The 26,340-nt window shown below is 40.3% G+C and overlaps 1 protein-coding gene across 2 annotated transcripts in view; it reads right to left on the bottom strand.

Annotated features, from left to right (window-relative positions):
* Window positions 1–4,656: 4,656 nt before the first annotated feature.
* The window catches only part of fndc1 (fibronectin type III domain containing 1), a 289,356-nt gene continuing 267,672 nt past the window's right edge, over window positions 4,657–26,340 (bottom strand). For both annotated transcript variants that reach the window (XM_048601414.1, XM_048601415.1), the window contains 3 exons: window positions 19,738–19,899; window positions 10,238–10,360; window positions 4,657–6,691 (listed from right to left, as the gene is read on the bottom strand). In XM_048601414.1, coding sequence (XP_048457371.1) covers window positions 6,561–6,691; window positions 10,238–10,360; window positions 19,738–19,899 — 416 coding nt within the window. In that variant the 3' untranslated portion in view covers window positions 4,657–6,560. The remainder of the gene's footprint in view (window positions 6,692–10,237; window positions 10,361–19,737; window positions 19,900–26,340) is intronic.

The following is a 26,340-nucleotide window of genomic DNA, read 5'->3' as shown; positions in this document are numbered from 1 at the left end:
CATCCAGCTCTACACCTTGTTATGTCAAATCTTATAAACTGTTTCCCATTATTGACTAATAACAATCTATTTCCAGTACAGAATCAAGCCATATGGCCCTTCTGCTGTATGCTGGTGTTTGTCCTCCATTTGAGTCTCCTCTCAGAGTGCTTCATTTTCCACCCATCACCTTACTCTTTGCCCTCCTGTACATCCACCCTCCCTTCAACGTACCAGCATTGGTCACCTCAATCATTTTCTGTGATAGTGAGTTCCATTTTCTCCTCAATCTCTGGGTGAAGATGTTTCTCCTGAATTCTTCATTGGATTAATTGTGACTGTCTCATGTTTAGGACTCTGCCACATATGGGGGCCGTCTTCTCTAGATCAATCCCGTCAAGTTGGCGACCCCAGCATGTTAAATCTTCCAGATCTGTTGTCAAATTGAGCATGGTGTCCACAGCACACACAGACAAATTTGCCTCCCCAGAAAGACAGCACAATCCACCAGCGAGCTGATGTCTCTTTGGGATGCCATTGCAAATATAATAGCAGTCAGTACAGACTGGTTTTGTTTATAAGTTCAAGATTCAATGAAGCAATATGTTATTTGCTTAATACTGTTAGAAAGGTGTCTGAAATTACAAGTAATGCTTTCTAATGAACATCATTATTAATACAGCAAAATTCTCTTTGCAGTCGCAATTTTACATTATTTTAACTTTACCAAATCGATCATATTTTAATATAGTTAAGCAGAAATTTTGGTACATGTTAGAAGCTGCAAAAATGGCTGGATTAAAATTCTGCAAATTAAAAAGAGGCCATGAAGAATGACACGGAGTTATAAAATCCATTGTGTGCAGTTGGACAGTGTTTCTGTTTATTGTTATATAAATTCTAAAATGAGCCAAGTAAAGTAAAATCTTTTACCTAATCCTGTAAATGTGATGTTACTGTAAACTTTAATGATTAATAGGTGTATAATTACTTATGTCAAAAGAAAAGATGTTTTGTGGATCTTCCTGGTTCTGATCCCTTAAGAATATTCATTTTAATGTAATGTATATTTAAATTCAAAAACTCAGTTATTCATCAGATTCTGTTTCCATTGAAACCTTAGAGTCATTTCATATCCAGCTGTTTTTAACCACAGAATACTGCTAGGGTGCCCAAGGAATCTTTGCTGCTTTGCATCTTGTCTCTACAGACAATTCCATGAGTCTTTGCTCCCCTCAAGGTTGTCATGGTTGATGTCATTACAGGGAAACTTCATTTCCAATTTCCCTCCCTCTCCCCAGTTCCCTCACCATTTCTAAAAAGCACAACCTCCTTCTTTGATCACCTTGTTTCTGTTTTCCACGATTTGAATGCACAAATCCAGGAATAATTGATTTTAAAAAAATGATCTATATTCACTGCAGATTATCAGAAACATTTGATACTAGTGAAAGGCGGTTTATGTGATTGAAGCAGCAGCAATGTCCTTCCTGCAATCATTGCTCAGCAACCAGTGGTTCATATTAAAAAGGAGAGCTGTGTGTTTCAAAAACAGAAATTGCTGGCAAAATTCAGCACGTCTGGCAGCATCTGTAGGAAGAAAGCAGAGTTAATGCTTCAAGTCCAATGATTCTATCAGAACTGATAGTAGCTCGGAAAACTGGCATTCATGCTTTGCCTTCGAACACCTTCAAATTAAAATCAAGCTTGTCATTCAGATGGAGATTCTGGTTGCTCACTGTGGACAATGGCAAGAAATCGGTTTACATTGATCCTGTCCCCTCAGCTGTATTTTACCGGCTGAACTTCATACTCTCCCCAGCATTGTAGAAACCTCAGCCTTCAGAGCTTTGGGAAATATATACCATAACATAGTGTTAAAGTATACAATGGTTTTGGGGAATGTCTGAGAAGATTTAACAATGGATTGGATGATTCACAAGTACATAAGTGCTCTTGTAAAAGTTTACTTTTAACATTTTTGGCTGCAGCTTCACAAATGGTGCTTTCTAAATTCAAAATGAGTGCCCATAATTTGATGTTAAATTTGGACATTAATAGGATGATACAAGGAGTAAATATCCTGTATTGGCTATTGTTATGGGATGAAACTGAATGCAGGGTGTGTCCCAGCAAATGTTTTATTTTTGCCCATAGCTGAATGTCCCTTCTGTAAACAAATCTCTCTTTCACTCACATACGCACTTGAACATGAAGGGAAGTAAAAGCTACATACTGCATTGACAATTTTTCACTTCCTCAGGAATAATCAATTGGAATCTGAAGAGATGCTTGAACAGTGGAAATACTGATTCAGCAACAAGGCAGCCATCCCCATGGTTGTCGATCTACCATTTGATGAACATTATAAAGTAAACATTAACATTAGAGTACATAACATACATGATGACACATCAACTTTCCATTTTGATAAGACACCAAAGTAAGGTTTGTGAGACTATGTTTCAGCTTGTAGATTCTTTCCTCCTATAGGGGAGTGCAGAATACAGAAAATTACATGAGGTTGCAAGGTACGTGGTTCTCCCCTTTTACTGTACAGTAAGATTTCCACCAAGAATACCAGTGTGTAAGTGCCTGTACCATGCCCAACTCACTAGATACAAGATCTTAAACTATGCCATGGATTAATTTCATTCATTGAAATATTTCACTTGGTCTCAGATTGGATGATGGAAATGAATAATAAAAAAAAACAAGATCATAATTGTCACTGCAATGTCCTCACCAAAGCACTGCATTTATAGTTGTTTTAAGCTGTCTTCTAACACTCTGGTGTAACAATAATAATAATATAGTGAGTGTTTTAAGAGATGTTGCTCTCTAGCAGAAAAAGTTACCCAGCTGAGTCTCTCATAGCTTCTAATTGATTTACAAACTAATTCACCCACTATAACTAATGTTCTCCCTTATAATTCTGCCAGTTTGATATTATCTTAAACATCAAAAAAAATACTCATAGTAGTTTTACTTCAAATATTACGTGGTACAAGTCACAGGTGGACAAAAAGCACACACACAAACCCACTACATCACAGATCCTCTGATTTTTGACAGTTTAAAAAAATCGGAATGAGTACTGTAGACCCAATTCTGTAGCCATACGTTACAATTTATAAATATCCAATAGAAACAGAAAGAAAATGTAATATATTGTTTCTAAATATGGCAGGGAAAAGTAGGTAACATAAGCTTAATGATTTATGAATCCTTGCACTCGAGGGACAGACAAAAAGGATGGCCTATCCAATTCAAAACCCTTTTCATACAGCATAATTATACAAAACAGGCATATTTTGTACAATAGTTAATCAATAGCTACTTATATACAGTTACAGATAAGGTTCAGCAGGTGACAATGGTATAATTGTAGGTTATGCTGGAATGAAATGGATTAATACAGGGGTTACACAAGAGTAAATTTAATTATTCCACACTCGCAATAGGGACAATGTCTGGCAGGAAGTGATGTGTTGACAAACGGGCGTTGCAGTATTGATCAAAACTGAAAGAACTACGGATGCTGTAAATCAGGAACAAAAACAGAACTTGCTGGAGGTTCAGCAGGTCTGGCAGCATCTGTGAAGAAAAAGTCAGTTAACGTTTCAGGTCCGGTGATCCTTCCTCAGATGGTAGCTGGGAAAATGTTGGTTTATTTGCAGAAAATAGGGAGGGGGATGGGGTAGGGAGTAAACGATAGGATAAAGGATGGAGCCCAAAGACAGAGAAGAGCAGTTAGATAGACAAAGGAGTTGATAACGATCTGGCTAGGAGGGTGAATAGTTGTTAATGGGGACTGTTAGGTGACTAGCAATAGGTAGTGTGTAATGGCAGGCTATGTGATAACAAGGCCTGGTGTGTTGGGTGGGGGTCTAGGATATGGGAGAGTTTAGGCCCTAAAATTATTGAACTCGATATTGAGTCCGGAGGTCTGCAGGGTCCCCAAGCAGAAATTGAGGTGTTGTTCTTCCAGCTTGCGTTGAGCTTCACTGGAACAACGCAGGAAGCCAAGGATGGAGATACAGGTGAGTGAACAGGGTGGTGTGTTAAAGTGGTGTACAACCGGTAGCTCAGGGTCTCTTCTGCGAGCAAAGCATAGCCCTGGCCTGTATCTCATAAGGCCTTTGACTTTCCCGTTAAGGCCTTCAATACATATGTTGTTCTTTTTCAGAGGTCTATCCCTCCCCAGGTCTTTGACTTCTCCTCCAAGTGAACCTGAAATCTGCAGTCTCCTTGGGAAACTTGCTCCAGTGGGGAGACTGACCATCCCCTATCCACCCCCATCTTTTGACTGACCACACTCTTCACATGGCCCCTTATCCTCCACAATATCTCCAATAGCTCAGGCACAGATATACCTAGCCCTGCTACCTTCACTGATCAGTTTCCATTCCAACTGGAAGTGAAGTCCATCAACCAGGCAGCTTTGCAGGCCATAAACCAACCAGTAACAATATTATGCAAAGGCTGTGGCATTTAAATTTCACAGCTTGCAATAGATTTCTGACTTCCAGGTTCCCATGCCTTTCTGACTCACTCTGGTAGGTCACGGTCTTATGATCAAGCAAGTCAAAATCCAGGCCTTGGAATTAGAAATGCTGTTGAATATTGTTGATCAAATGAAAGACAATCTTGACACACAAACTGTTGTGATGCAAAACAAGTTTAAGTAGTGTTATATCAATACAATGATCAGAGACAAAGCGTAAGATACATTTCTGATAACATATGTAGGCTGCTTACCAAACCCAAGACTGCATTGATATAATGGCCAATTGCAGCGATTCATTGCTTAGGTGCTGTTTATAATTAAAGCTCTTTTTCTTTGATCTAACATGAAAACTAAAATTTTCAGTGATTTTCTCATTTTTTTTAAAGCACAAAATTTTTCAGATGCAACGGAGTAACAGCAGATTTGGCACAATGATTGGTCAAATGTGTGGTTATGATTACAAAGCTATACTATGTACAAGTTGGAAAAGCAGAAAAAGCTTGTGTTTGAAATTCCCAAATTCCATTTAAATATGCTTTTTAAACTGATCTTTTTACTATAAAGTACACGTTAGATAAGAAAAGATTTCTATTTTTAAAGGAATTTACATTGCGTATTTAATCAAAATAACATTTAATAAAATGCACATCAGGATAGTAGACTAAATTCCCTGATTCAATGCTTCCAATGAGAAGCCATGCTTTAAAATGTTGAAATGGGAAAACAAGCACTACAGTGATGTTGCTCTATCGCTGAATGCACTCCCTTGAAGTGTAGCTACTTGCCAGGAACTTGCAATTAGCAAATTCACTCAAATGTTGCATTTATTTGCGCCAGCGCAGTGGTTTAGCTGACAAGGAGTTAAAGCTGATCCTATTTCACTGCACTGTTCCATATGGTACTGTTTCAAAACAGCATAAATCTATTGCGGTGCGCCTGCGCAAAAAACTGTATTTTACAATACTGCACAAACACAAGAAAACAATGCACTAAGGAACTGTGCAAAAATAAATTAAGCAGAAGTCCCTTTACCCTGGTGAAATGGTTTAAATCTAACCTATCCAGAGAATTTTGTTTTCATAAAAAATACTTTTCTTGAATTCCTTCCAAGGTAATAGATTTTACAGATGTGAGAAAAATATTTCTTGAATACTTTGAACTTTGTAAGTTAGTTAGAAAGTGCAGGTTAAAAATTAGCACTGTCGAGGTACGTTATCAAGAGTGGCATGCAAAAATGGGTTTCTATTGCAGATTGGTGAAGAGTAATGATGTCATGCCAAATCCAACTGGTTTCATCACTAGCTAGTGATGCATTTGGATACAGATCTTCATAATATGCTCAATATAGGCTTATAATGGGCTAAGTTGTTTTGCAAGTCCAGAAAAAAAAAGAGTTAAGTACAGCATGTATGCAACCTGGCATTGCAGGGAACAGAGATGCACGAGTTGCCTGAGACTTACCATTTTAAAACCTATGTAGTATATTAATATTAATCTCGGAAAACTTACTGATGTGCATAGATCATCTGCCATGTTGCCAAGTTCAACAGTGGCAACTTTGAAAGGAAACTATTTTATAAAACATGTTGAATTTCCTCTCCTAGCCCAATGTGATTTTGGACAAAATCTTTCAGTTCAATACCCTGGTAGAGATTTATCTTGGAAGACTTGATGATTTTGCATTAAGTGCAGTTCACAGAGGCTGTTCAAATGCCCAGATGGAATTTCAAGAGGGCTTTTTGTCTCATGTCAGCAGAGCTTCGATTTGATGATTCTTTCACCATTTCTTTACCTACTGTAGAAAATGGAACCACTACGAGTGCAATGATATCAGGCATGTTTATTTTAAGCCCTAGTCCTCCATGTATATATTGTATTAAAGAGGATATGTCATTTATTCCAGTAAGATTGTGGAAGAAAGAGTCTTTGAAATCATGTGAAAATAATCTTGATAATTCGACACATTGTCCAGTATTCAAGAACAAGGTACCGTCTCAGTCCTCTGTTAATTCAGCTCAAATGTGAATTGAGTAGTTAAATCTTTCATGAGCAACTTCAAAGGACAATTTCATTACCATTTTCCAGGAATAGGTACACCACATTCATACCATCCCACGTAATAATTGGATGTCCCACCAAATTTCCCAAATCCACCAATGAGGCCAAATGACACTGGCTCTTGGCGATAACTCCGATAATAACCTGAAAAAAAATTCATATCACAGATCAGTTATCGAATTAACATAGTATTAAATTTGATTTTTTTAAGTGATTTTTAAAATTTCTTATTATTTATTGATTTTTAAAATTTTGTTAAAGCAAAATGCAGATGCTACAAATCTGAAACAAAACACATCTTTGGACTCAGCCTCCCGCAGTGTTTATTTATTCATTTTACGGGATATGGTGGTGCTCATCAGCCCAGCATATATCGCCCATTTCAGATTTGCCCTTGAGAAGGTGGTTGTGAGCCAAGTACTCCAGTGAAACTCAACAGACGTTGAGAAACAGAACCTCATCATTAGCTTAGACACTTCACAACCTTTCAAACTTAACAATGAATTCAAAAGTTTTAGACCTTAATCTCTGCAATTTTGTTTTCTTTGCATGCTTTGATCTTAGTCTAGTTTTCTCCTTTATTCTGGGATGCTAGCTGTTCATCATGTTGCTATTCATACTGTCTCAAACCATCTTTTACTTCTTTACTTGTCCAACTAAATAGCAAAGGTCTTATCCCGAAGGTGGGATAGTTCAAAACTAGGGGGCATATTTTTAAGATGAGAGGAGAAAGATTTAAAAAGGACACGATGGACAATGTTTTTCCACAGAAAGTAGTCAGTGTGCAGAATGAACTGCCAGAGGAAGAGGTGGATGCAGGTACAGTTACAATGTTTAAAAGACATTTGGATAAGCGAATTAATAGGAAGGGCTTGGAGGAATATGGGCCAAACTCAGGCACGTAGTACTAGTTTAGTTTAGGAACATGGTTGGCTTGGACTAGTTGTAACAAAGGATTTGTATCCAGCTGTATAACTCTGAATATATGACTGTAATACAGCACTCTTTTAGATATACAAGACCGTTTTGTCATTCAAGCGCTCTATTAGAGACACCCCCACTTTTATTGTCTCCATCCTTCCCCATTTCACCTGCTTAAAACTTATGGAAGTTTAAACATTCCCAATTCTGATGTGAAGTCATAGATCTGAAAAGTTAACTGTCTCTCTCTCTCTCTCTCCACAGATCCTAGCTAATCCAAAGAGATTCTACAAAAATGTTAAGAGCAAGAGGGTAACTAGATAGTGTGTAGGATCCTTTAAAGATCAAGGTGCTTGTCTTTATGTTGAACCCAGGAGATGGGAGAGGTACCACATGAATATTTTGTGCCAGTTTTTACTGTGGAGAAAGAAATGGAAGCGAGAGAATGTAGAGAAAATAAATTTTGATAGTTTAAAAACAGTTCACATTACAGGAGGAGGTGGTCAGGGGGTCTTAAAGAATATAAAGATGGGTAAATCTGTGGGACCTGATCTAATGTATCCCAAAACGTCGTGGAAAGTAAGGGAGGAAATTTTGAGACCCCTTGCAAAAATATTTGCATCATCTATAACTACAGGTGGGGTGCCTGATGACTGGAGGGTGAATAATGATATACCTTTGCTTAAGAAAAGTTGTAAGGAGAAACCAAGGAAATATAGACCTGTGAGTCTGACTTCGGTTGTGGCTAAGTTGTTGGAGGTAATTATTAAGTTAGGATTTATGGACATTTGGAGAGGCAAAAATTGATTAGGGATAGTCAGCATGGTTTTGTGTTAGTAAAATCATGTCTCATAAACTTGAGTTTTTGGCGAAGTTACCAAAAAGATTGATGAGGGCAGTGCAGTACACTTGGACTTTAGTAAAGCATTCGACAAGGTTTTGCATGGTAAACTAAATAGTAAAGTTAGGTCACATGGGGTTCAGGGTGAGCTTGCCAATTGAACACATAACTGGCTTAATGGCAGGAGACAGAGAGTGGTGGTGGAGGGTTACTTTTTGGACTGGAAGCCTGTCACCAGTTGTTCCACAGGATTTGGTTCTGGGTCTTCTTTTGTTTGTCATTTACATAAATGATTTAGATGAGAATACAGGAGGCATGGGTTAGTAAGTTTGTGGATGACACCAAAGTTGGTGGCATAGTAGACAGTGAAGAAGGTTTTCTAAGATTACAAAGGGATCTTGATCAAATGGGTCAATGAGCTAAAAAATAGCAGATGGAGTTCAATCTGGATAAATGTGAGGTATTGTGTTTTGGTACAACAAACAATGATCGGGCTTATACTATTAATGGAAGGGCCTTGGGTAGAACAGAGAGACTTAAGGGTGCAGGTACATAATTCTTTGAAGTGTGCATCACATGTAGATTGGGTGGTTAAAAAGGCATTTGGCACGCTTGCCTTCATTGCTCAGTCCTTTGAGTATAGCAGTTGGGAGGTCATGTTGAAGTTGTACAGCACATTGGGGAGGCCTCTTATGGAATACTGTGTCCAGTTCTGGTTGCCCAATTATAGGAAGGATATTATCAAGCTGGAGAAGGCTCAGAAGAGATTTACCAGGATGTTGCTGGGTATCGAAGGCTTGAGTTATAAAGAAAAGCTGGATAGGCTGGGACTTTATTCACAGGAGTGTAGGAGGTTGAGAGGAGACCTGATAGAAGTTTATAAAATAATGAGGGGTATAGAATGTATATAATGGTAGTGGTCTTTTCTCTAGGATGGGGGATTTCAAGACTAGGAGGCACATTTTTAAGGTGAGACGAGAGAGATTTAAAAAAGGCACGAGGGGCAAATCTTTTACACAGAGGGTGGTTTGCATGTGGAATGAACTTCCTGAGGAAGTGGTGGATGTGGGTACAAGACAATGTTTAAAAAACAATTGTGTAAGTACATGAAAAGGAAACATTTGGAGGGATATCGGCCAGGAGCAGGCAGGTGGGACTAGTTTAGTTTGGGATTATGATCAGCACAGCCTGGTGGACCAAAGGGTCTATTTCCATGCTGTATGACTCTATGACTCTATAATATGTTGACTATTTCCAGCATTTCCTTTTTTAGTTCAGATTTTGTTTTACACTTTGAAGAAGTCAATTGAGGTATTAAGGCCTGATTGAAATGAGTTTAAACCAACTCAATCAAGTTTGATCTGAAATTTACCACAAGATTCACAATGATTTACCATTATTTTATCTCTGGTTATCTAAAAACTTACTTAATTTCAATGCCACTGATGCTGACATACAAATATAGCTATACATCTTTATATTACTAAATTTACATATAAACCATTCCAGACCATAAACTAAGTGGATCAGATCACGTGTGCAGTCACTGTCTTGGGTTGTTCACCAGGTAGTGAGTATTTGGCTAGCAAAGATTATCATGATGGTAGTGCAGGCAAATTATACCTGGCATTCATAAAATAATTTAAGAATCATAGCTATAAAATGTATTTATGCATGCTGATAAGGGTCAGTCAGTCTTAACAAATAAATTATAAATTAGTGACACTCAGTGAGAATAACTAACCAAAAATTCCAAACAATGGGTAAAGAAAGCAGTTTAAATGTTAGAGATGGAAAGACCCAAGTGTTAAATATTCAACAGTGTTGGCCATTACAATATCTGAATATTTTTACACACCAGGTCAGTGCAATTAGTCCATTTTCTCATAAAAGCTTTGGAATTTGTTCTCCATGATTATTATGATTACCTGGGATGATTGGCAGAGATTCTGGATACTCATGTGTTCCCGTCCTTCCTTCCAGAAAAGAATCAACAAATTGGCAGTGGTCCTCCCCTTTTCCCCAAGCATCAGCAATGCTGTAAAACATATCTGGAAGAGATGAGAAGTGTAAATGACTCTGACAATTGTGTTGGCACAGACAAAGAGCGCATTCACAGTACGTGCATGGGAATAGCTTTAAACTGTTTAGTTAAATTGAAACCATCAAATTGAGACCAGAAAATGTTCTTAGCCACACAGTTTTCGCAAATACATGAATATGTGTAAATAAGTCTCGGCGTTTAGCTGAGACATGGAGTGGGAGATTTTGATAGTCTCAGATGTTCTTCTTAATACAAGTTCCGCTCTCCATTCCATTTGTGCCATCATGCTGAAAAGTGAAAAACTTGAAATCTCCTTGCAAAGAAAAGTAATCCATCTTTACTGCTCTTGTACATTTTTGAAAGTGCTAATCTGGCATGGAAGCAATAGCTAGAACAGGATTCTAAATTCTCCACAGAAATCTGTATTTGTATCTGTATGTGAAATTTTGTTATATGCATTCATGTGCAAACCAACAGAAGAACTGGTTTAAGCACTGGGTAAAATGGATTCTCTACCCATATTGTAATATTATTTCAGTATCACATACAAGCAGGCTATGATCCATCTAGCTCATCTATCTATGGTATTCCTCTGAAGCACTTCTAAAAATCATGTGCCAGATTTTTCAGGTAATGGCAATTGCATGTAAACTGCCACTCTGGACTTCCTTTTCCCTCATAAAAGAAAGGAGGTCCACAGTCTGGAGAGGCAATTCTGCTCAGGTCTCCCTCAAATATAGAGCCATACTTCTAGACGACCATTCTCTCACAGCATAAAATTACCAGAATAAGGTAAACCACACCCACTTTTCACAGCAGTTACCTGCCATATTCTGAAATTAAATGCCCAACAGCCACTTTGATAGCTGTTGTCAAAAGACAAGTATATAAGGTAAGTGTGGGCAGGCTCTTGTGGTGCAGTGGTACTTTCCCTACCTCTGGTCCAAAAAGCCTGGCTTCAAGAGTCTACTGATGACCATGACATCATTGTCGATTATCAGAAAAATCCATTTGGTTCACTAATGTCCTTCAGGGAAGGAAATCTGCCATTCTCACCTGTTCTGGCCTACATGTGACTCCAGACCGACAGCAATGTGGTTGACTCTCAACTGCCCTCTGAAATGGCCTAGAAAGCCATTCAGTTGCATCAATCGCTACAAAGTCTCAAAGAAATCAAACTAGACAGATCAACTGGCATTGACCTACGCACCAGAAACGACAATGGCAGAAACAACCCTGTTGACCCTGCATACTTACTAACCCTCTTTACTAACATCTGGGGCTAGTACCAAAATTGGAGAGTTGATTCACAGACTAATCAAGCAACAGCCTGACATAGTCATGCACAACAAATCATTCCCAGACACCAACATTTCTCAATATGTCCTGTCACACCAGCAGGACATACCCAGCAGAGGTGGCAGCACAGTGGTAAAGAGTCAGGAGTGTGTTGCTCTGGCAGCCCTCAACATTGACTCTAGACCCCATGAAGTCTCATAGCTTCAAGTTAAACATGGGCAAGGAAACTTCCTTTAATTACCATACACCATCCTTCCTCAGCTGATGAATTGGTACTCCTCCATGTTGAACAACGCTTACAGGAAGCACTGAGGATGGCAAGGGCAAAAAATGTACTCTGGGTGGGGGAATTTCAATGTCCATCACTAAGAGTGGCTCAGCAGCAGTACTACTGATTGAGCTGGTCAGGTCCTGAAGGACATAGCTGCTTGGCCAATTCGATTGGGACAACATTAGAATCCCAGGACAGGTCAAACAGGGACAAGCACAGGAATTCCTAGAGGCCTGATTCTCCACCAAGAAGGCCATCAGCAAACACATAGAACTAGACCCTATATATACACCACTGTGAAGGAAAACCGGAAATTTGGATTTGATTACCTATAGATCCCAGAGTTTAAATACCAGGTAGGAAAACACAACAGCGCTTCATCGGAGGCTGCACTGATGACGTTACCCAGCAGGGTAATGAAACGCCTGCAAACTAACGAACCAGCTCGGCGAGTGAACCAACCACAGCATCCACAACCTGAGCTACAAATCTACTCAAGAATCTTAATCTAGGCATTTGCAGGTCTTTATCATCAACGTTCACCTCTTCAGCAAACCACTAATAGATTATAAATATCTGTGCAAGATTCCCAGGGAAATGCCACAATACTTCCATCCAGCAAGTCAAGTCAAGCCTCCCTGAGATAGTCATATCTTGAAGCAGAGTCAGCAAATGACTCACTGGAAACAAGGGTTCCTGGATAAAAATGTGGCTGATAACACCAGCGTGAAGCGTAAACACTAACACCCAAATAAGATATGACAAAAGTTCCATTACCAGTTGAGCCATTTTAGAACAAGCAATTGGAATACCGAATGAAGCTTGGACAGTTCTGGGGCACTTTTCCATTATCAGAGTATCAGAACTTATGTGGTCTACAGTGCACTGCATAGCAGCAAGAACCAGAGCCTAGGACAGGAAGATGTGATCACAGCGCATCTTTTGGAGGAAGAATGTATTGATCTGAGGCCACTAGCAGTCACACTCATCACTGTTAGCAATACCCAGAACGTATGGATTCAGGCACGCCTCATTTAAATTGTGATTGTGGAAACATTTCACATATACATTCTGAACACACTGGGTAGCCACCCAGGCTCCAGCATGAAATAAACCCATATTTGACGCATGTCTTTCATGCACATTTACTGTTTGCATCTAACGTTTTTCCTTCCACGTTTTACAAGATAGAAGGTTATTTGTCAGCAGCAGGAAGAATGGGCAAGATCTGAAAAGGAAAGGTAAAATAAATTTTATGATGGATGAGATGAAACAGAAATGTAACCTCTTGCTAGGTGCTGAATACCTTTGTAGAACTACTAATCTTTCATTCATTCTGTTTTTTTACCATTTCTATGTCGTTCTAACCCCGTCACTTCAACAGGGCATGAGGGATTCTGTTCAGTTGCTTTTAGCAGATAGTCCATCTGTGCCTTGGTATCTGGGATCCACATGCATCTGCATGCCCACTTCCATTACCCCTTTCTGCATCTTCCCTCTCATGGTTCACCCACACTTCCACATTAGTCAACAGCTAGAGGGCAGTTTGTTGCACTTTAGTGAGGCATTGAATGGTTTTCATCAAGGTAGTATTTTGAATGTGCAGGCCAGCAGTGAAAGCCAGCATGCAAACAGATGCCTTTTGGTTCTGGTGTTCCTCACAGGTGGAACACACATCAATTTAAAGGTCTCAAACAGCAGGCACTCATGTTGGAGGTGGACTTCACAATTACGTGCAGTGCAATGTCAAAGGCTGACAAAACTTTAAGTATTTTGTGTTGCAGTTTTAGAATTTCCTTATAATTTGATAGTCTCCAAGGTTCAGCATTTGAGTCCAGCTGAACAAATCTTGAAAAGTCGTCAACTTCTGACGGGTCTATTCACTGCTATCTGTCTCCACCATGTGCTTCTGGTCATTTGAGATTTGAGAAAAATCATGTGATATCCCGATGTTGTATATCAGTTCTGGAATCAGAATGGTGCTTTGAGTATGAGGAGTCTTTTCCTCCTTCTGCACCTTCTCCTGAGGAATATCCAAAGAACCTGTGAGATGAAAGACCAGTCAGAACTGACATGGTTAAGATGCTGCTAGGTTATCATTATATTAACTGGTTTCTAAGTATAATAGTTCTTTTCCAGGTGGCTGGGAGACCTAATTTTTTCAAGTCAAATATGCAGGAATGCCAGACCTAGCTTTTCTCCAAAACTGCTTCCCCTGCAGTTGTCAAAGTAGACATGGTTGGAACTAATTCATTACCTCTTCCCCGTGTTCTGTGCTTACTTAAAAGGAGAGAGAGAAGGCTTCTAAATACAGCACATTGAATGCTTTCAGAGAATGAAAGGGGAATATTTGTGAAAGGTTATTTTCAGAGATAAGTGTGACATTCCATTACAGATAGTGACGAATGATGAGATGGGAATGTGAAGAGAGATCAGGTGCACCTACGAGATGAGTTTGTATCAGGAATTCAGCTGAAGCTTTAGGAACAGCAGCATGATGATGGAGTTGATGCCACTAACCTTTGTTATCCGGAACAGGCCATTGATTTTTTTCTTCTGTACTGTATCCAGGAGCATGGCACCACACTCCTGCTGCTGACCTACCAAGTCACTTCCAACAATGCCGCCTTCTTTTTGAATGCAGCTCCTTCTTCCACTTGCAGGAAACAGGATCTCCTGTGGCTCTTGCAGCCCACAGCGTCCTGCTCAGAATGATTGCTGGGATCATGTTGTAGCCTTCAATGTTAAATCTTGTTTTCTGTAGCTTCAGGCTCTGTCTGGAGGTCAATACCATACTTCAGCTCTGATCCTCTCAAGGCCCCGTTTATTGCTGAACTGAAATAGGTTGATACAAATCATCATGGTGACCACTCATTTCAATTGGTTGGGAAACCTGGCAGTCGGATGCAAGTACAATGGATGCATTAAAAAAAATCACTGACATATGTAGCGCCAGGCTCCTTTCTGTATGTGGCTATGACGATAATCTATATCAATCAGATTCAGCTCAAAAAGATATGGGGCCATGCATATTCAGCCATATATTCCTCATTCCTTCATGTAACTCTCCATTTCCTTACAGCTCCTTTAAGTTTGCCTTTCCAAATGCAGCTGTGAAGTCTGGCAGAATCTGCACTATCTGGTAGTGCATGAACAGAAGAATTCCAGCAGGAAACTCCGATCATTTATTACAACATAAGAATCCCAAGAGAGAAAAAGACAAACATGATGCCAACAGGAAGAGGCAAAAGGACACGTTTTCCTAAATTAGATGAAATGTTCAGGGTTATTAATCTTTCAGTTGTAATGAAACTTTGATTACTCATTTATTTCTCCCTCTGCTATGTAAATGTTTCTATTTATTTACTTGAACTCAAGAAGATTTTGTTGCACTTCATGACTTTAGTTACCTTCTAATAAAATTAGGAGTCTACAGAATGGAAATGGGTTATTTGGTTCAATTGATCTTTGCCAATGATTCTGTTTCACAGGAGAACATATTTCTTCATCTAACCTATCAGGATATCCACTCTCTCATGTGTTTATTTGGTGTGTTTATCAAATTCATATATGGTATTTACTTTGCGGTACTATCACATGCTCATCATTCTCAGGTTAAAAAAGCATCTTGAATTTCCTATTTACATTTTAATGTTAATTTTCTAGCTTTGGTGGGTCACCCCTACATGTCAGAAATTAGAGATCTTAATAAACTTGTATTTTTTTGTATGGTGTAGAACTCCTTTAAAACTACAGTTACATCTTTTATTTTTCCCAAACGTATCAGCATTTCTAAACCAGGGATCAAGACAAGATAGAGGTTAATGTCACAAACCTTAAGGGTCCTGACCCAAAACATCAACTTTCCTGCTCCTATGATGCTGCCTCTGGCCTGCTGTGTTCCTCCAGCTCCACACTTTGTTAGCTCATGACCTCTGGGAGTTTTCTGAAGGCCTGTACACCCATTATCTATGTAAGTGTTTTGAAAGAATGGAACTTTGACTTCAAACTGGGAGATGGAATCGGAGGGAGGGAAACATCCTGAAATCTTGGGCACCAAGCTTTAGGAAGGTTATGAGATGACGTAGAGACGATTATTGACAATGTCTTGAGGAATGAGACACTTCAGCTATGTGGATAAATTGAAGCACCTAGGCTATTCTTGGAGAAGATTTAGAAGGGATTTGACAAACATATTTAAAATTATGTGGGGTCTGGATAAAAAAGATAAGCAGAAATTGTTCCCTTTGGCAAGAATCAGTGGACACAGATTTAAGGCGAATGGGCAAAAAAAATGTTGCAAATAGTTAGGTTATGTGCATGTTGAGTGTGTGGTGGAGGCAGAATTAATTGTGCTTTCTAAATAATTTGAGATTTATCTGAAGAGAGAAAATTTGAAGAGCGACACGAATAAAAAAATGGAGACAGATTAAAAAGGGACCAGCCAGGGTGCTTTTACGTGGAGCTGGCACAGATACAACGGGGCAAACGTACTTAGTCTAGCTAACGCTGTTGGGCAGGGTTTAAACTAACGTGGCAGGGGGATGGGAACCAAATGAGGAGGTTAGTGGACAGTAAGTAGGTAGTAACTAAAGTCTGTAAGGAACTAGATAATGAAGTCAGTGTGAATAAGGGGGAGAGTAGGCACAGAGCAGATGATGAACGCAAAGGGACAGGTGGTCTGAGGTGCATTTGTTTTAATGCGAGAAATGTGGTAGGTAAGGCAGATGAAATTAGGGCTTGGATTAGTACCTGGGAGTATGATGTTATTGTTATTACTGAGACTTGGTTGAGGGAAGGGCAAGATTGGCAACTAAATATCCCAGGATATAGATGCTTCAGGCAGGATAGAGAGAGAGGTAAAAGGGGTGGAGGAATTGCATTACTGGTCAAAGAAGATATCACAGCTGTGCTGAAGGAGAGCACTGTGGAGGACTCGAGCAGGACAGCAACATGGGCGGAGCTCAGAAATAGGAAGGGTGCAGAAACAATGTTAGGCCTGTACTACAGGCCTCCCAACAGCGAGCGTGACATAGAGGTACAAATATTTAGACGGATTATGGAAAGACGTAGGAGCAACAGGGTGGTGGTGATGGGAGATTTTAATTTTCCTAACATTGACTGGGATTCACTTAGTATTAGGGGTTTAGTTGGAGCAGAACTTGTAAGGAGCATCCAAGAGGGTTTTCTCGAGCAGTATGTAAACAGTCCAACTCGGGAAGGGGCCATACTGGACCTGGTGTTGGGGAATCAGCCTGGCCAGGTGGTTGAAGTTTCAGTAGGGGATTACTTTGGGAATAGTGATCACAATTCTGTAAGTTTTAGAATACTCATGGACAAGTCCTATAGGAAGAGTGCTAAATTGGGGGAAAGGCCAACTATAGCAAAATTCGGCAGGACCTGGGGACTGTGGATTGGGAGCAGCTGTTTGAGGGTAAATCCACATTTGATATGTGGGAGGCTTTCAAAGAGAGGTTGATTTGAGTGCAGGACAGACACGTCCCTGTGAAAATGAGGGATAGAAAGGGCAATATTAAGGAACCATGGATGACAGGTGAAATTGTGAGACTAGCAAAGAGGAAAAAGGAAGCATACATATGGTCAGGGCGACTGAAAACAGACGAAGCTTTGGAAGAATATTGGGAAAGTAGGACCGATCTGAAACGAGGAATTAAGAGGGCTAAAAGGGGTCATGAAATATCTTTGGCAAACAGGGTTAAGGAAAATCCCAAAGCCTTTTATTCGTACATAAGAAGCAAGAGGGTAACTAGAGAAAGGGTTGGCCCACTCAAGGTCAAAGGAGGGAAGTTATGCGAGGAGTCAGAGAAAATGAGTGAGATTCTTAATAAGTACTTTGCGTCGGTATTCACCGAGGAGAGGGACATGACGGATGTTGAGGTTAGGGATAGATGTTTGATTACTCTAGGTCAAGTCAGCATAAGGAGGGGGAAGTGTTGGGTATTCTAAAAGGCATTAGGGTGGACAAGTCCCCAAGTCTGGATGGGATCTATCCCAGGTTACTGAGGGAAGCGAGAGAGGAAATAGCTGGGGCCTTAACAGATATCTTTGCAGCATCCTTGAGCACGGGTGAGGTTCCGGAGGACTGGAGAATTGCTAATGTTGTCCCCTTGTTTAAGAAGGGTAGCAAAGATAATCCAGGTAATTATGGACCGGTGGGCCTGACGTCAGTGGTGGGGAAGCTGCTGGAGAAGATACTGAGGGATAGGATCTATTTACATTTGGAAGAAAATGGGCTTATTAGTGATAGGCAGCATGGTTTTGTGCAGGGAAGGTCATGTCTTACCAACTTGATAGGATTCTTTGAGGAAGTGACAAAGTTGATAGATGAGGGAAGAGCTGTGGATGTCATGTACATGGACTTCAGTAAGGTGTTTGATAAGGTTCCCCATGGTAGGCTGATGGAGAAAGTGAAGTCGCATAGGGTCCAGGGTGTACTAGCTAGATGGATAGAGAACTGACTGGGCAACAGGAGACAGAGGGTTGTAGTGGAAGGGAGTTTCTCAAAATGGAGAACTGTGACCAGTGGTGTTCCACAGGGATCCATGTTGGGACCACTGTCATTTGTGATATACATAAATGATCTGGAGCAAGGTATAGATGGTCTGATTATCAAGTTTGCAGATGACACTAAGATTGGTGGAGTAGCAGATAGTGAAGGGGACTGTCGGAGAATGCAGCAGAATATAGATAGATTGGAGAGTTGGGCGGAGAAATGCCAGATGGAGTTCAATCCAGGCAAATGCGAGGTGATGCACTTTGGAAGATCCAATTCAAGAGCGAACTATACGGTAAATGGAAAAGCCCTGGGGAAAATTGATGCACAGAGAGATCTGGGTGTTCAGGTCCACTGTACCTTGAAGGTGGCAACGCAGGTCGATAGAGTGGTCAAGAAGGCATATGGCATGCTTTCATTCATTGGATGGGGTATTGAGTACAAGAGTTGGCAGGTCATGTTACAGTTGTATAGGACTTTGGTTCGACCACATTTGGAATACTGCATATAGTTCTGGTCGCCACATTACCAAAAGGATATGGATGCTTTGGAGAGGGTGCAGAGGAAGTTCACCAGGATGTTGCCTGGTATGGAGGGCGCTAGCTATGAAGAGAGGTTGAGTAGCTTAGGATTATTTACATTAGAAAGACGGAGGTTGAGGGGGGACCTGATTGAGGTCTACAAAATCATGAGAGGTATAGACAGGGTGGATAGCAAGAAGCTTTTTCCCAGAGTGGGGGACTCACTTACTCGGGGTCACGATTTCAAGGCGAGGGGGAAACGTTTAAGGGAGATATGCGTGGAAAGTTCTTTACGCAGAGGGTGGTGGGTGCCTGGAATGCATTGCCAGCGGAGGTGGTAGAGGCGGGCACGATAGCTTCATTTAAGATGTATCTAGACAGATACATGAATGGGCAGGGAGCAGAGGGATACAGATCCTTGGAAAATAGGCGACAGGTTTAGGTAGAGGATCTGGAACGGCGTAGGCTTGGAGGGCCGAAGGGCCTGTTCCTGTGCTGCAAATTTTCTTTGTTCTTTGTTCTATTCTGTAAGCATTTTATGATTCTGATGAACATGTATGAGTGATGTATACGTAGACATCTGTATGTCCACACATATATATACTTGTATTTACACTTTCATATGTGTGCATTCATGCATGAGTCTGTAGGCAAATTATTATTTATATTTGTACCCATTTATGCAACATGCCAACTTTATCTAAATGCACAAGTGCATGAGGATGCAGAAAGCATAACTGGCTACATGACAGAATTGCGTATGTTTGTTGGCCACTTACCTCTTAAGCCTTCAGACAGGAAGATTTTGTACCGCAATGAGTTGCAGAGTATCACACCCACAAATTTGCGGTACCAAGTACGCTTCACATATTGTTTTCCTGTGCATTCACTTGAAGAAGGTTCAAACTTGAATGTATAAGGAATCCAAATTGGCTCACCCCCTGCCGGGAACAAACACACAGAATAATGTTTTTAAGTATTACAGTCAAGATTGAGTCACTGTAAGAGACATTTACCCCAGAAGTAGAAAACATTGTTCTCAATCCTTTTAATCAATGTGAGGACTATGTTCTACACAATTTCTAATATAAATCATATTATGAAACAATTTCCTACATAGCTGTGATATCATGCAAGATACAAAACTTATCTGGTGTATATACAGTGAGACTTTGAACGTAACACTTGTGTAATAAGATGACAAACTGAACATTTAAAATCCTAACACTGTAATCAATAGAACTAAAGTGTCAAACTCAAAATTTATATGAGAAGCTTGAATTAATATCTGGGCCCTGTCATGGACCACAATCTGCAAAATTAGCACTGGTATATATTTGATTGTATAACTTGGAGCCTCCCGTAATCCAACTCAAAAGTCTGTTCCCGTTTTTCTCCCATTTCCTTTTGATTCCTTTAGCTCCAAGTGCTACATCTAATATCTTCTTGAAATGATACAATGTTTTGGCCTCAAATGCCTTCTGTGGCAGAGAATTCCACAAGCCATGTCACTCTCTGGGCAAAAAGATTTCTCCTCATCTTAATCCAAAATAGTTTACACCATTTCGTTAGACTGTGATCCCTGGTTCTCGACTCCTTGGCCATCTAAAAACATCCTTCCTCCAAATACCCTTTCTAGACCTGTCAGAATTTAATAGATTTCAATGAGATCCACCACCCCGCATAATTCTTCTGAATGCCATAGAAACATAGAAGACAGGAGCAGGAGGAGGCCATGCGGTCCTTTGAGCCTGCTCTGCCATTCTTCATGACCATAGCTGAATGCCCAACTCAATAGCCTAATCCTGCTTTCTCTCCATTACCTTTGATCCCATTCACCCCAAGTGCTATATTTAGTTGCCTCTTGAATACATTCAATATTTTGGCATCAACTACTTCCCGTGGTAATGAATTCCACAGGCTCACCACTCTTTGGGTGAAGCGAATATAATCTTAACCGATTGGAAGTCTCCTCAGCTATCAGCCCTCCCGTCCCAGGATTCAGTCTGGTAAACATTTGCTGCACTACCTCAATAGCAAGAACCTTCCTCAGATAAGGAGACAAAAACTGCACACAATATTTCATGGTGTGGTCTCACAAAGACCCTGTACAATCGCAGCAAGACAGCCCTGCTCTTGTACTCAAATCCTTTTACAATAAAGGTCAACATATTGTTTGACTTCTAGACTGCCTGCTGAGCCTGCATGCTCATCTTCAGCAACTGGTGTATGAGGACACTAAAGACTCGTAGCACATTCCCCTCTCTCAATTTACAGTAATTGAGATAATAGGAATTCAGATAATTAATTTATTCATTAAACCATTAATATATGTTGTAAACAGCTGGAGTCCTAGCATTGGTCCCTGGAATACTCCATGAGTGATTGCCATTTGGCAAAAGATCCATTTATTCCTACTCAATGTTTTTGTCTGCCAACCAGCTTTCTATCCATCTCAATACATTATGCCCAATACCACACACTTTGATTTGATACAATAATTCCTTATGTTTGACTTTGTCAAAAGCCTTCTGAAAGTCAAAATAAACCACATCCACTGGCTCCCCCCCACCCCATCAACTCTACTAGTCCTCAAAAAATTCCAGTAGATTTGTTAAACATGATTTCTCTTTGGTAAATCCACGCTGACTCAGTCCAATCCAATCATTGTTTTCCAAGCGCTCTACTATTAAACCCTACGTAATTGATTCTATTATTTACCCCACAATCAATGCCGGCCTGACTGGTCTTTAAAAGCTTATTCTTCCTATTTCCATTCTTAAATAGAGGGGTCACATTAAGTAACCACCAATCTACAGGAACTGTAATAGAGTCTATAGAATCTTGGAAGATGACCGCTAATGTATCCACCTTTTCTACGACGACGTCCTTTGCATAGAAACATAGGAACAGAAGTAAGCCACTCAACTCTGCAAGCCTGTTCCACCATTCAATGATATCATGGGTGACCTGTGTCCTAACTCCATATACCTGCCTTTGGCTTAATACTTTGCTTATTAAGCATTTATTTATCCTGGATCTAAACTTAACAACTGATTTAGTGTCAACTGTCATTTGTGGAAGAGAGTTTAAAACATTACTAATGTGTGTAGACATGCATCCAACATCTCTCCTGAATGGTCTGACCCCAAGTTTTAGACCATATCCCCTAGTTCTAAGATTTCCAACAAGTAGAAATAGTTTATCTTTACCTACACTGTCTTTTCCTGTTAATACCTTGAAGACTTTGATCAAATTACCTTAATCTACTGAATTCTACAGAAAACAAGCCTAATTTGTACAATCTGTGCTCATACCCTAATCCCTTACATCCAGGAATTGTTCTTGTAAACCTACATTATACTTTTCCCAATATATCTTTCCTAAGGTGTGGTGTCCAGATTAGTTCACAGTCCTCCAAAGGGATCCAATCAAGGTTCTATAAATCTGCAGCATAACTTCTGCATCCTTATACTCCAGTTCTAGAGATAAAGGCCAGCATTCCATTAGTTGCCTTGATTATTTTCTGCACCTGTTCGTGACATTTTAAAGATCTATGTACCTGAATCCCAAGTCTCTTTGGACAGCCATGGAATTTAACTTCATCCCTCAAGGAAGTACACCCTGATGTATACTTTCTCAGTCCAAAATGGATAACTTCACACTTATAGTCATAGAGACGTACAAGGATGAAATGAATTTTCGGTTCAACTTGTCCATGCAAACCAGATCCTAAATTAATCTAGTCCCAATTGCCTGTATTTGGCCCATATCCTTCTAAATACTACTGAATCATATATCCATCCAAAAGCCTTTAAAAATGTTGTAATTGCCTTTACCACCTCCTCTGGCAGCTCATTCCATATACTCACTATCCTCTGCATGAGGTTCCCTAAACTGAATTAGTCCCATTTGCTGGCATTTGGCCCATATTCCTCTAAACCTTTCTAATCCAGATAACTGTCCAGATCTCTTTTAAATGTTATAATCGTACCAGCCTCTATCACTTCCTCTGGCAGTTCTTTCCATTTTTGCACCATCTCTGTGTGGAAAAAGTTTTAAATCTTTTTTAATCCTTTAAAATCTTTCCCCTCTCATCTTAAACCTATGCCCCCTACTTTTGGACACCCACACCTTGGGGAAAAGACTTTGGCTCTTCACTTTATCCAAGCCCCTCATGATTTTATAAATCTCTACAAGGTCACCCCTCAAGCTCCTTTGCTCCATGGAATAAAAGTCACAGCCTATCTAGCTTCTCTTTATAACTCAAACTCTCCAGTCCTAGCAACATCCTTGTCAAACTATTTTGCACCCTTTCCAGTTTAATAACATCTTTCCTATAGCAGGGTGATCAGAATTGCATACAGTACACCAAGTATGGCCTTACCACTGTCCTGTACACCTGTAATATGATATCCCAACTTCTGTACTCAATGCTCCGACCAACGAAGGCAAGTGTTCCAAACACATTCTTCACCACCCAGTCTACCCGTGACGCCACTTTCAAGAAGCTATGTACCCGCACCCAGGGGTGTGTCTGTTCGCCAACACTCCCCAAGGCCCTACCATTATCTGTGCAAATCCTGTTTGGTTTGTCTTTCCATAATAAAACACCTCACCTTTATCTGAATTAAACTCCACCTGCCATTCCTTGACCTACTGATCTTAGTTAACCTTCTTCACTTTCTGAAGAAGGGTCTAGGCCCGAAACATCAGCCTTCCTGCTCCTCTGATGCTGCTTGGCCTGCTGTGTTCATCCAGCTCTACACCTTGTTATCTCTAACCTTCTTCACTGTCCACTTGACAACCAATCTTGGTGTCATTCGCAAACGCACTAGCCATGCCTCCTATATTCGCATCCAAATTGTTTATTTAAATAACAAACAGTAGTGTACCCAGCACTGATCTTTGCAGCACAGGTCTCCAGTCCAAAAAAACAACCCTCTACCACTACCCTCTGTTTCCTACCGTCAAATCAATTTTAAATTAATTGGCGAGTTTTCCCCGGATTCTGTATGATCTAACCTTACTAACTAGTCTACAACGCAAAACCTTGTTGAAGGCCTTGCTAAAGTCCACGTAGACAATGTCCATCATTCTGCCTTCATCTATCTTCTTGGTCACTTCTTCAAAAAACCCAATTAAGTGTGTGAGACAGGATTTCCCACACACAAAGCTATGCTGACTATCCCTAATCAGAACTTGCCTTTTCAAATGCATGAAAATCCTGTCTCTCAGATTCCCCTCCAACAACTGATGTTAGGCTCACCAGTCTATAGTTCCCTGGCTTGTCCTTGCAGCCTTTCTTAAATTATGGCACAACATTAGCCACCCTCCAGTCTTCCAGCACCTCACCCGTGGCTGTGGATGATATAAATACTTCTACTAGGGGCCCCGTAATTTCTTCCCTAACTTCCCATGATGTCCTGGGCTGCACTTGATCAGGTCCTAGGGATTTATCCACTTCTAAGCATTTTAAGACGTCTAATACTTCCTTTTCTGTAAAGTGGATTCTTTTCAAGACATAACTATTTATTTCCTGAGTTGCCTAGCTTTTTTTTCTCCCCGTGGTAAATAATGACATGAAATTTTTAATTTTTGTACTATCGTCCACACTTTCAATGCTGCCTAACTATGATTCATCAGCATATTTGGATATATGATTTTCTATGCTATTAAGCCATTAAGTACTCTTGAATCTAGTTTATCAGATCCTGTGGATTTACCCTCATTCTCATCAATTTCCTAACACCTATCACTGACCTTTCTGCCCCTCCTCTTACTAAATTCAGAGATCCCCATCAAATGTTTTTTATTGACACATGGATCGTGGGCATCACTGGCTGGCCAGCATTTATTGTCCATCACTAGTTGCTCTTGAGAAAGCAGTGGTGAGCTGCTTTTGTGAACCACTGCAGCCCATGCGCACATGACTCCCAAAGCACTTAAGGAGGGAATTCCAGGACGTTAACCCAGCAACAGTGAAAGAATGGCAATACATTTCTAAGTCAGGATAATGAGTGGCTTAGAAGTGAGATTGCATATCTGCTGTATCCTGCATATCTGCCGTATCCTACATATCTGATGTCCTTCTAGATGGAAGTGGCTGTTGGTTTGGAAGGTGCTGTATAAGGATATTTGCAGAATTTCTGCAGTGCAACCTGTAGATAGTACACACTACTGCTACTCAGCATCGTTGGTATAGGAAATTGATGTTTGTGGATGTCATGCCCATCAAGTGGGCTGCTTTGTCCTGGGTTGTGTTAAACTTCTTGAGTATTGTTGGAGTTGGACTCACCTAAGTAAGCGGGCAGCATTCCATCACACCCTGATTTGTGCCTTATCCACAATCAACAGGCTTTGGGGAGTCAGGAGGTGAATTATTTGCTGCGGTATTCCTAATCTCTGGCCTGTTCTTGTAGCCACTGTATTTATACAGTTGATTTTCTGGTCAATGGTAATCCCAAGGATTTTGATTCTGGAGGAATTCAGTGATGGTAATGTCATTAAATGTCAAGGGCCGTGGTTAGATAGTCTTTTTATTAGAGTTGAACATTGCCTAGCCTTTATGTGGTGCAAATGATATTTGCCATTTGCCAGCTCAAGCTGAGATACTGTCCAGGTCTTGTTGCATTTAAACATGGATAGCTTTAGTGTCTGAGAAGTCGCAAATGGTACTGAACATTGTGCAATCATCGGCGAACATCTTCACTCCTAATCTTACGATGGAGGGAAGACCATTAATGAAGCAGCTAAAGACGGCTTAGGACACTACCCTGACGTACTCCTGCAGAAATGTCTTGGAGCTGAAATTACTGACCTCCAACAACCACAACCATCCTCCTATGTGCTAGGTATGGGTCCAACCAGCAGAGAGTTTGCCCCCTGATACCCATTTATTCCAGTTTTGATAGGGCTCATTGATGCCACACTAGCATCAATCACAGATCAATATTAATGATCTGGATCTTGGTGTGCAGGGGATCATTTCAAAGTTTGCAGGTGACACAAAACTTGGAAGAATTAGGAAGGGAACAGCGCAGAATGCTAAAAGCACATGGGCAAATTGATGGAGTGTGCAGAAAGGTGGCAGATCAGATTCAAGGCAGCAAAGCGAGGTGATCCACATTGGTAAGAAGAACATCAAAAGCCAATATAAAAGAGAGGGTACAGGAGCAAAGGAAACGGAGTGTATGTGTGCACAGATCATTGAAAGTGGCAGGACAAGTGGAGAGAGCAATAAGTAAAGCGTACAGTACCCTCTACTTTAATAACAGGGATATAGTACAACAGCAAGGAGGTGAAGTCTCAGCTGGAATATGACAAAGTTTTTGGTGCCATATTGATGCATTGGAGTGGGTGCAGAAGTGATTTATAAGAAG

This window comes from Rhincodon typus, chromosome 9 (assembly GCF_021869965.1).
Source record: "Rhincodon typus isolate 14 chromosome 9, sRhiTyp1.1, whole genome shotgun sequence".
NCBI lineage: Eukaryota > Metazoa > Chordata > Chondrichthyes > Orectolobiformes > Rhincodontidae > Rhincodon > Rhincodon typus.
This window is presented reverse-complemented; position numbering and strand designations above follow the sequence as displayed.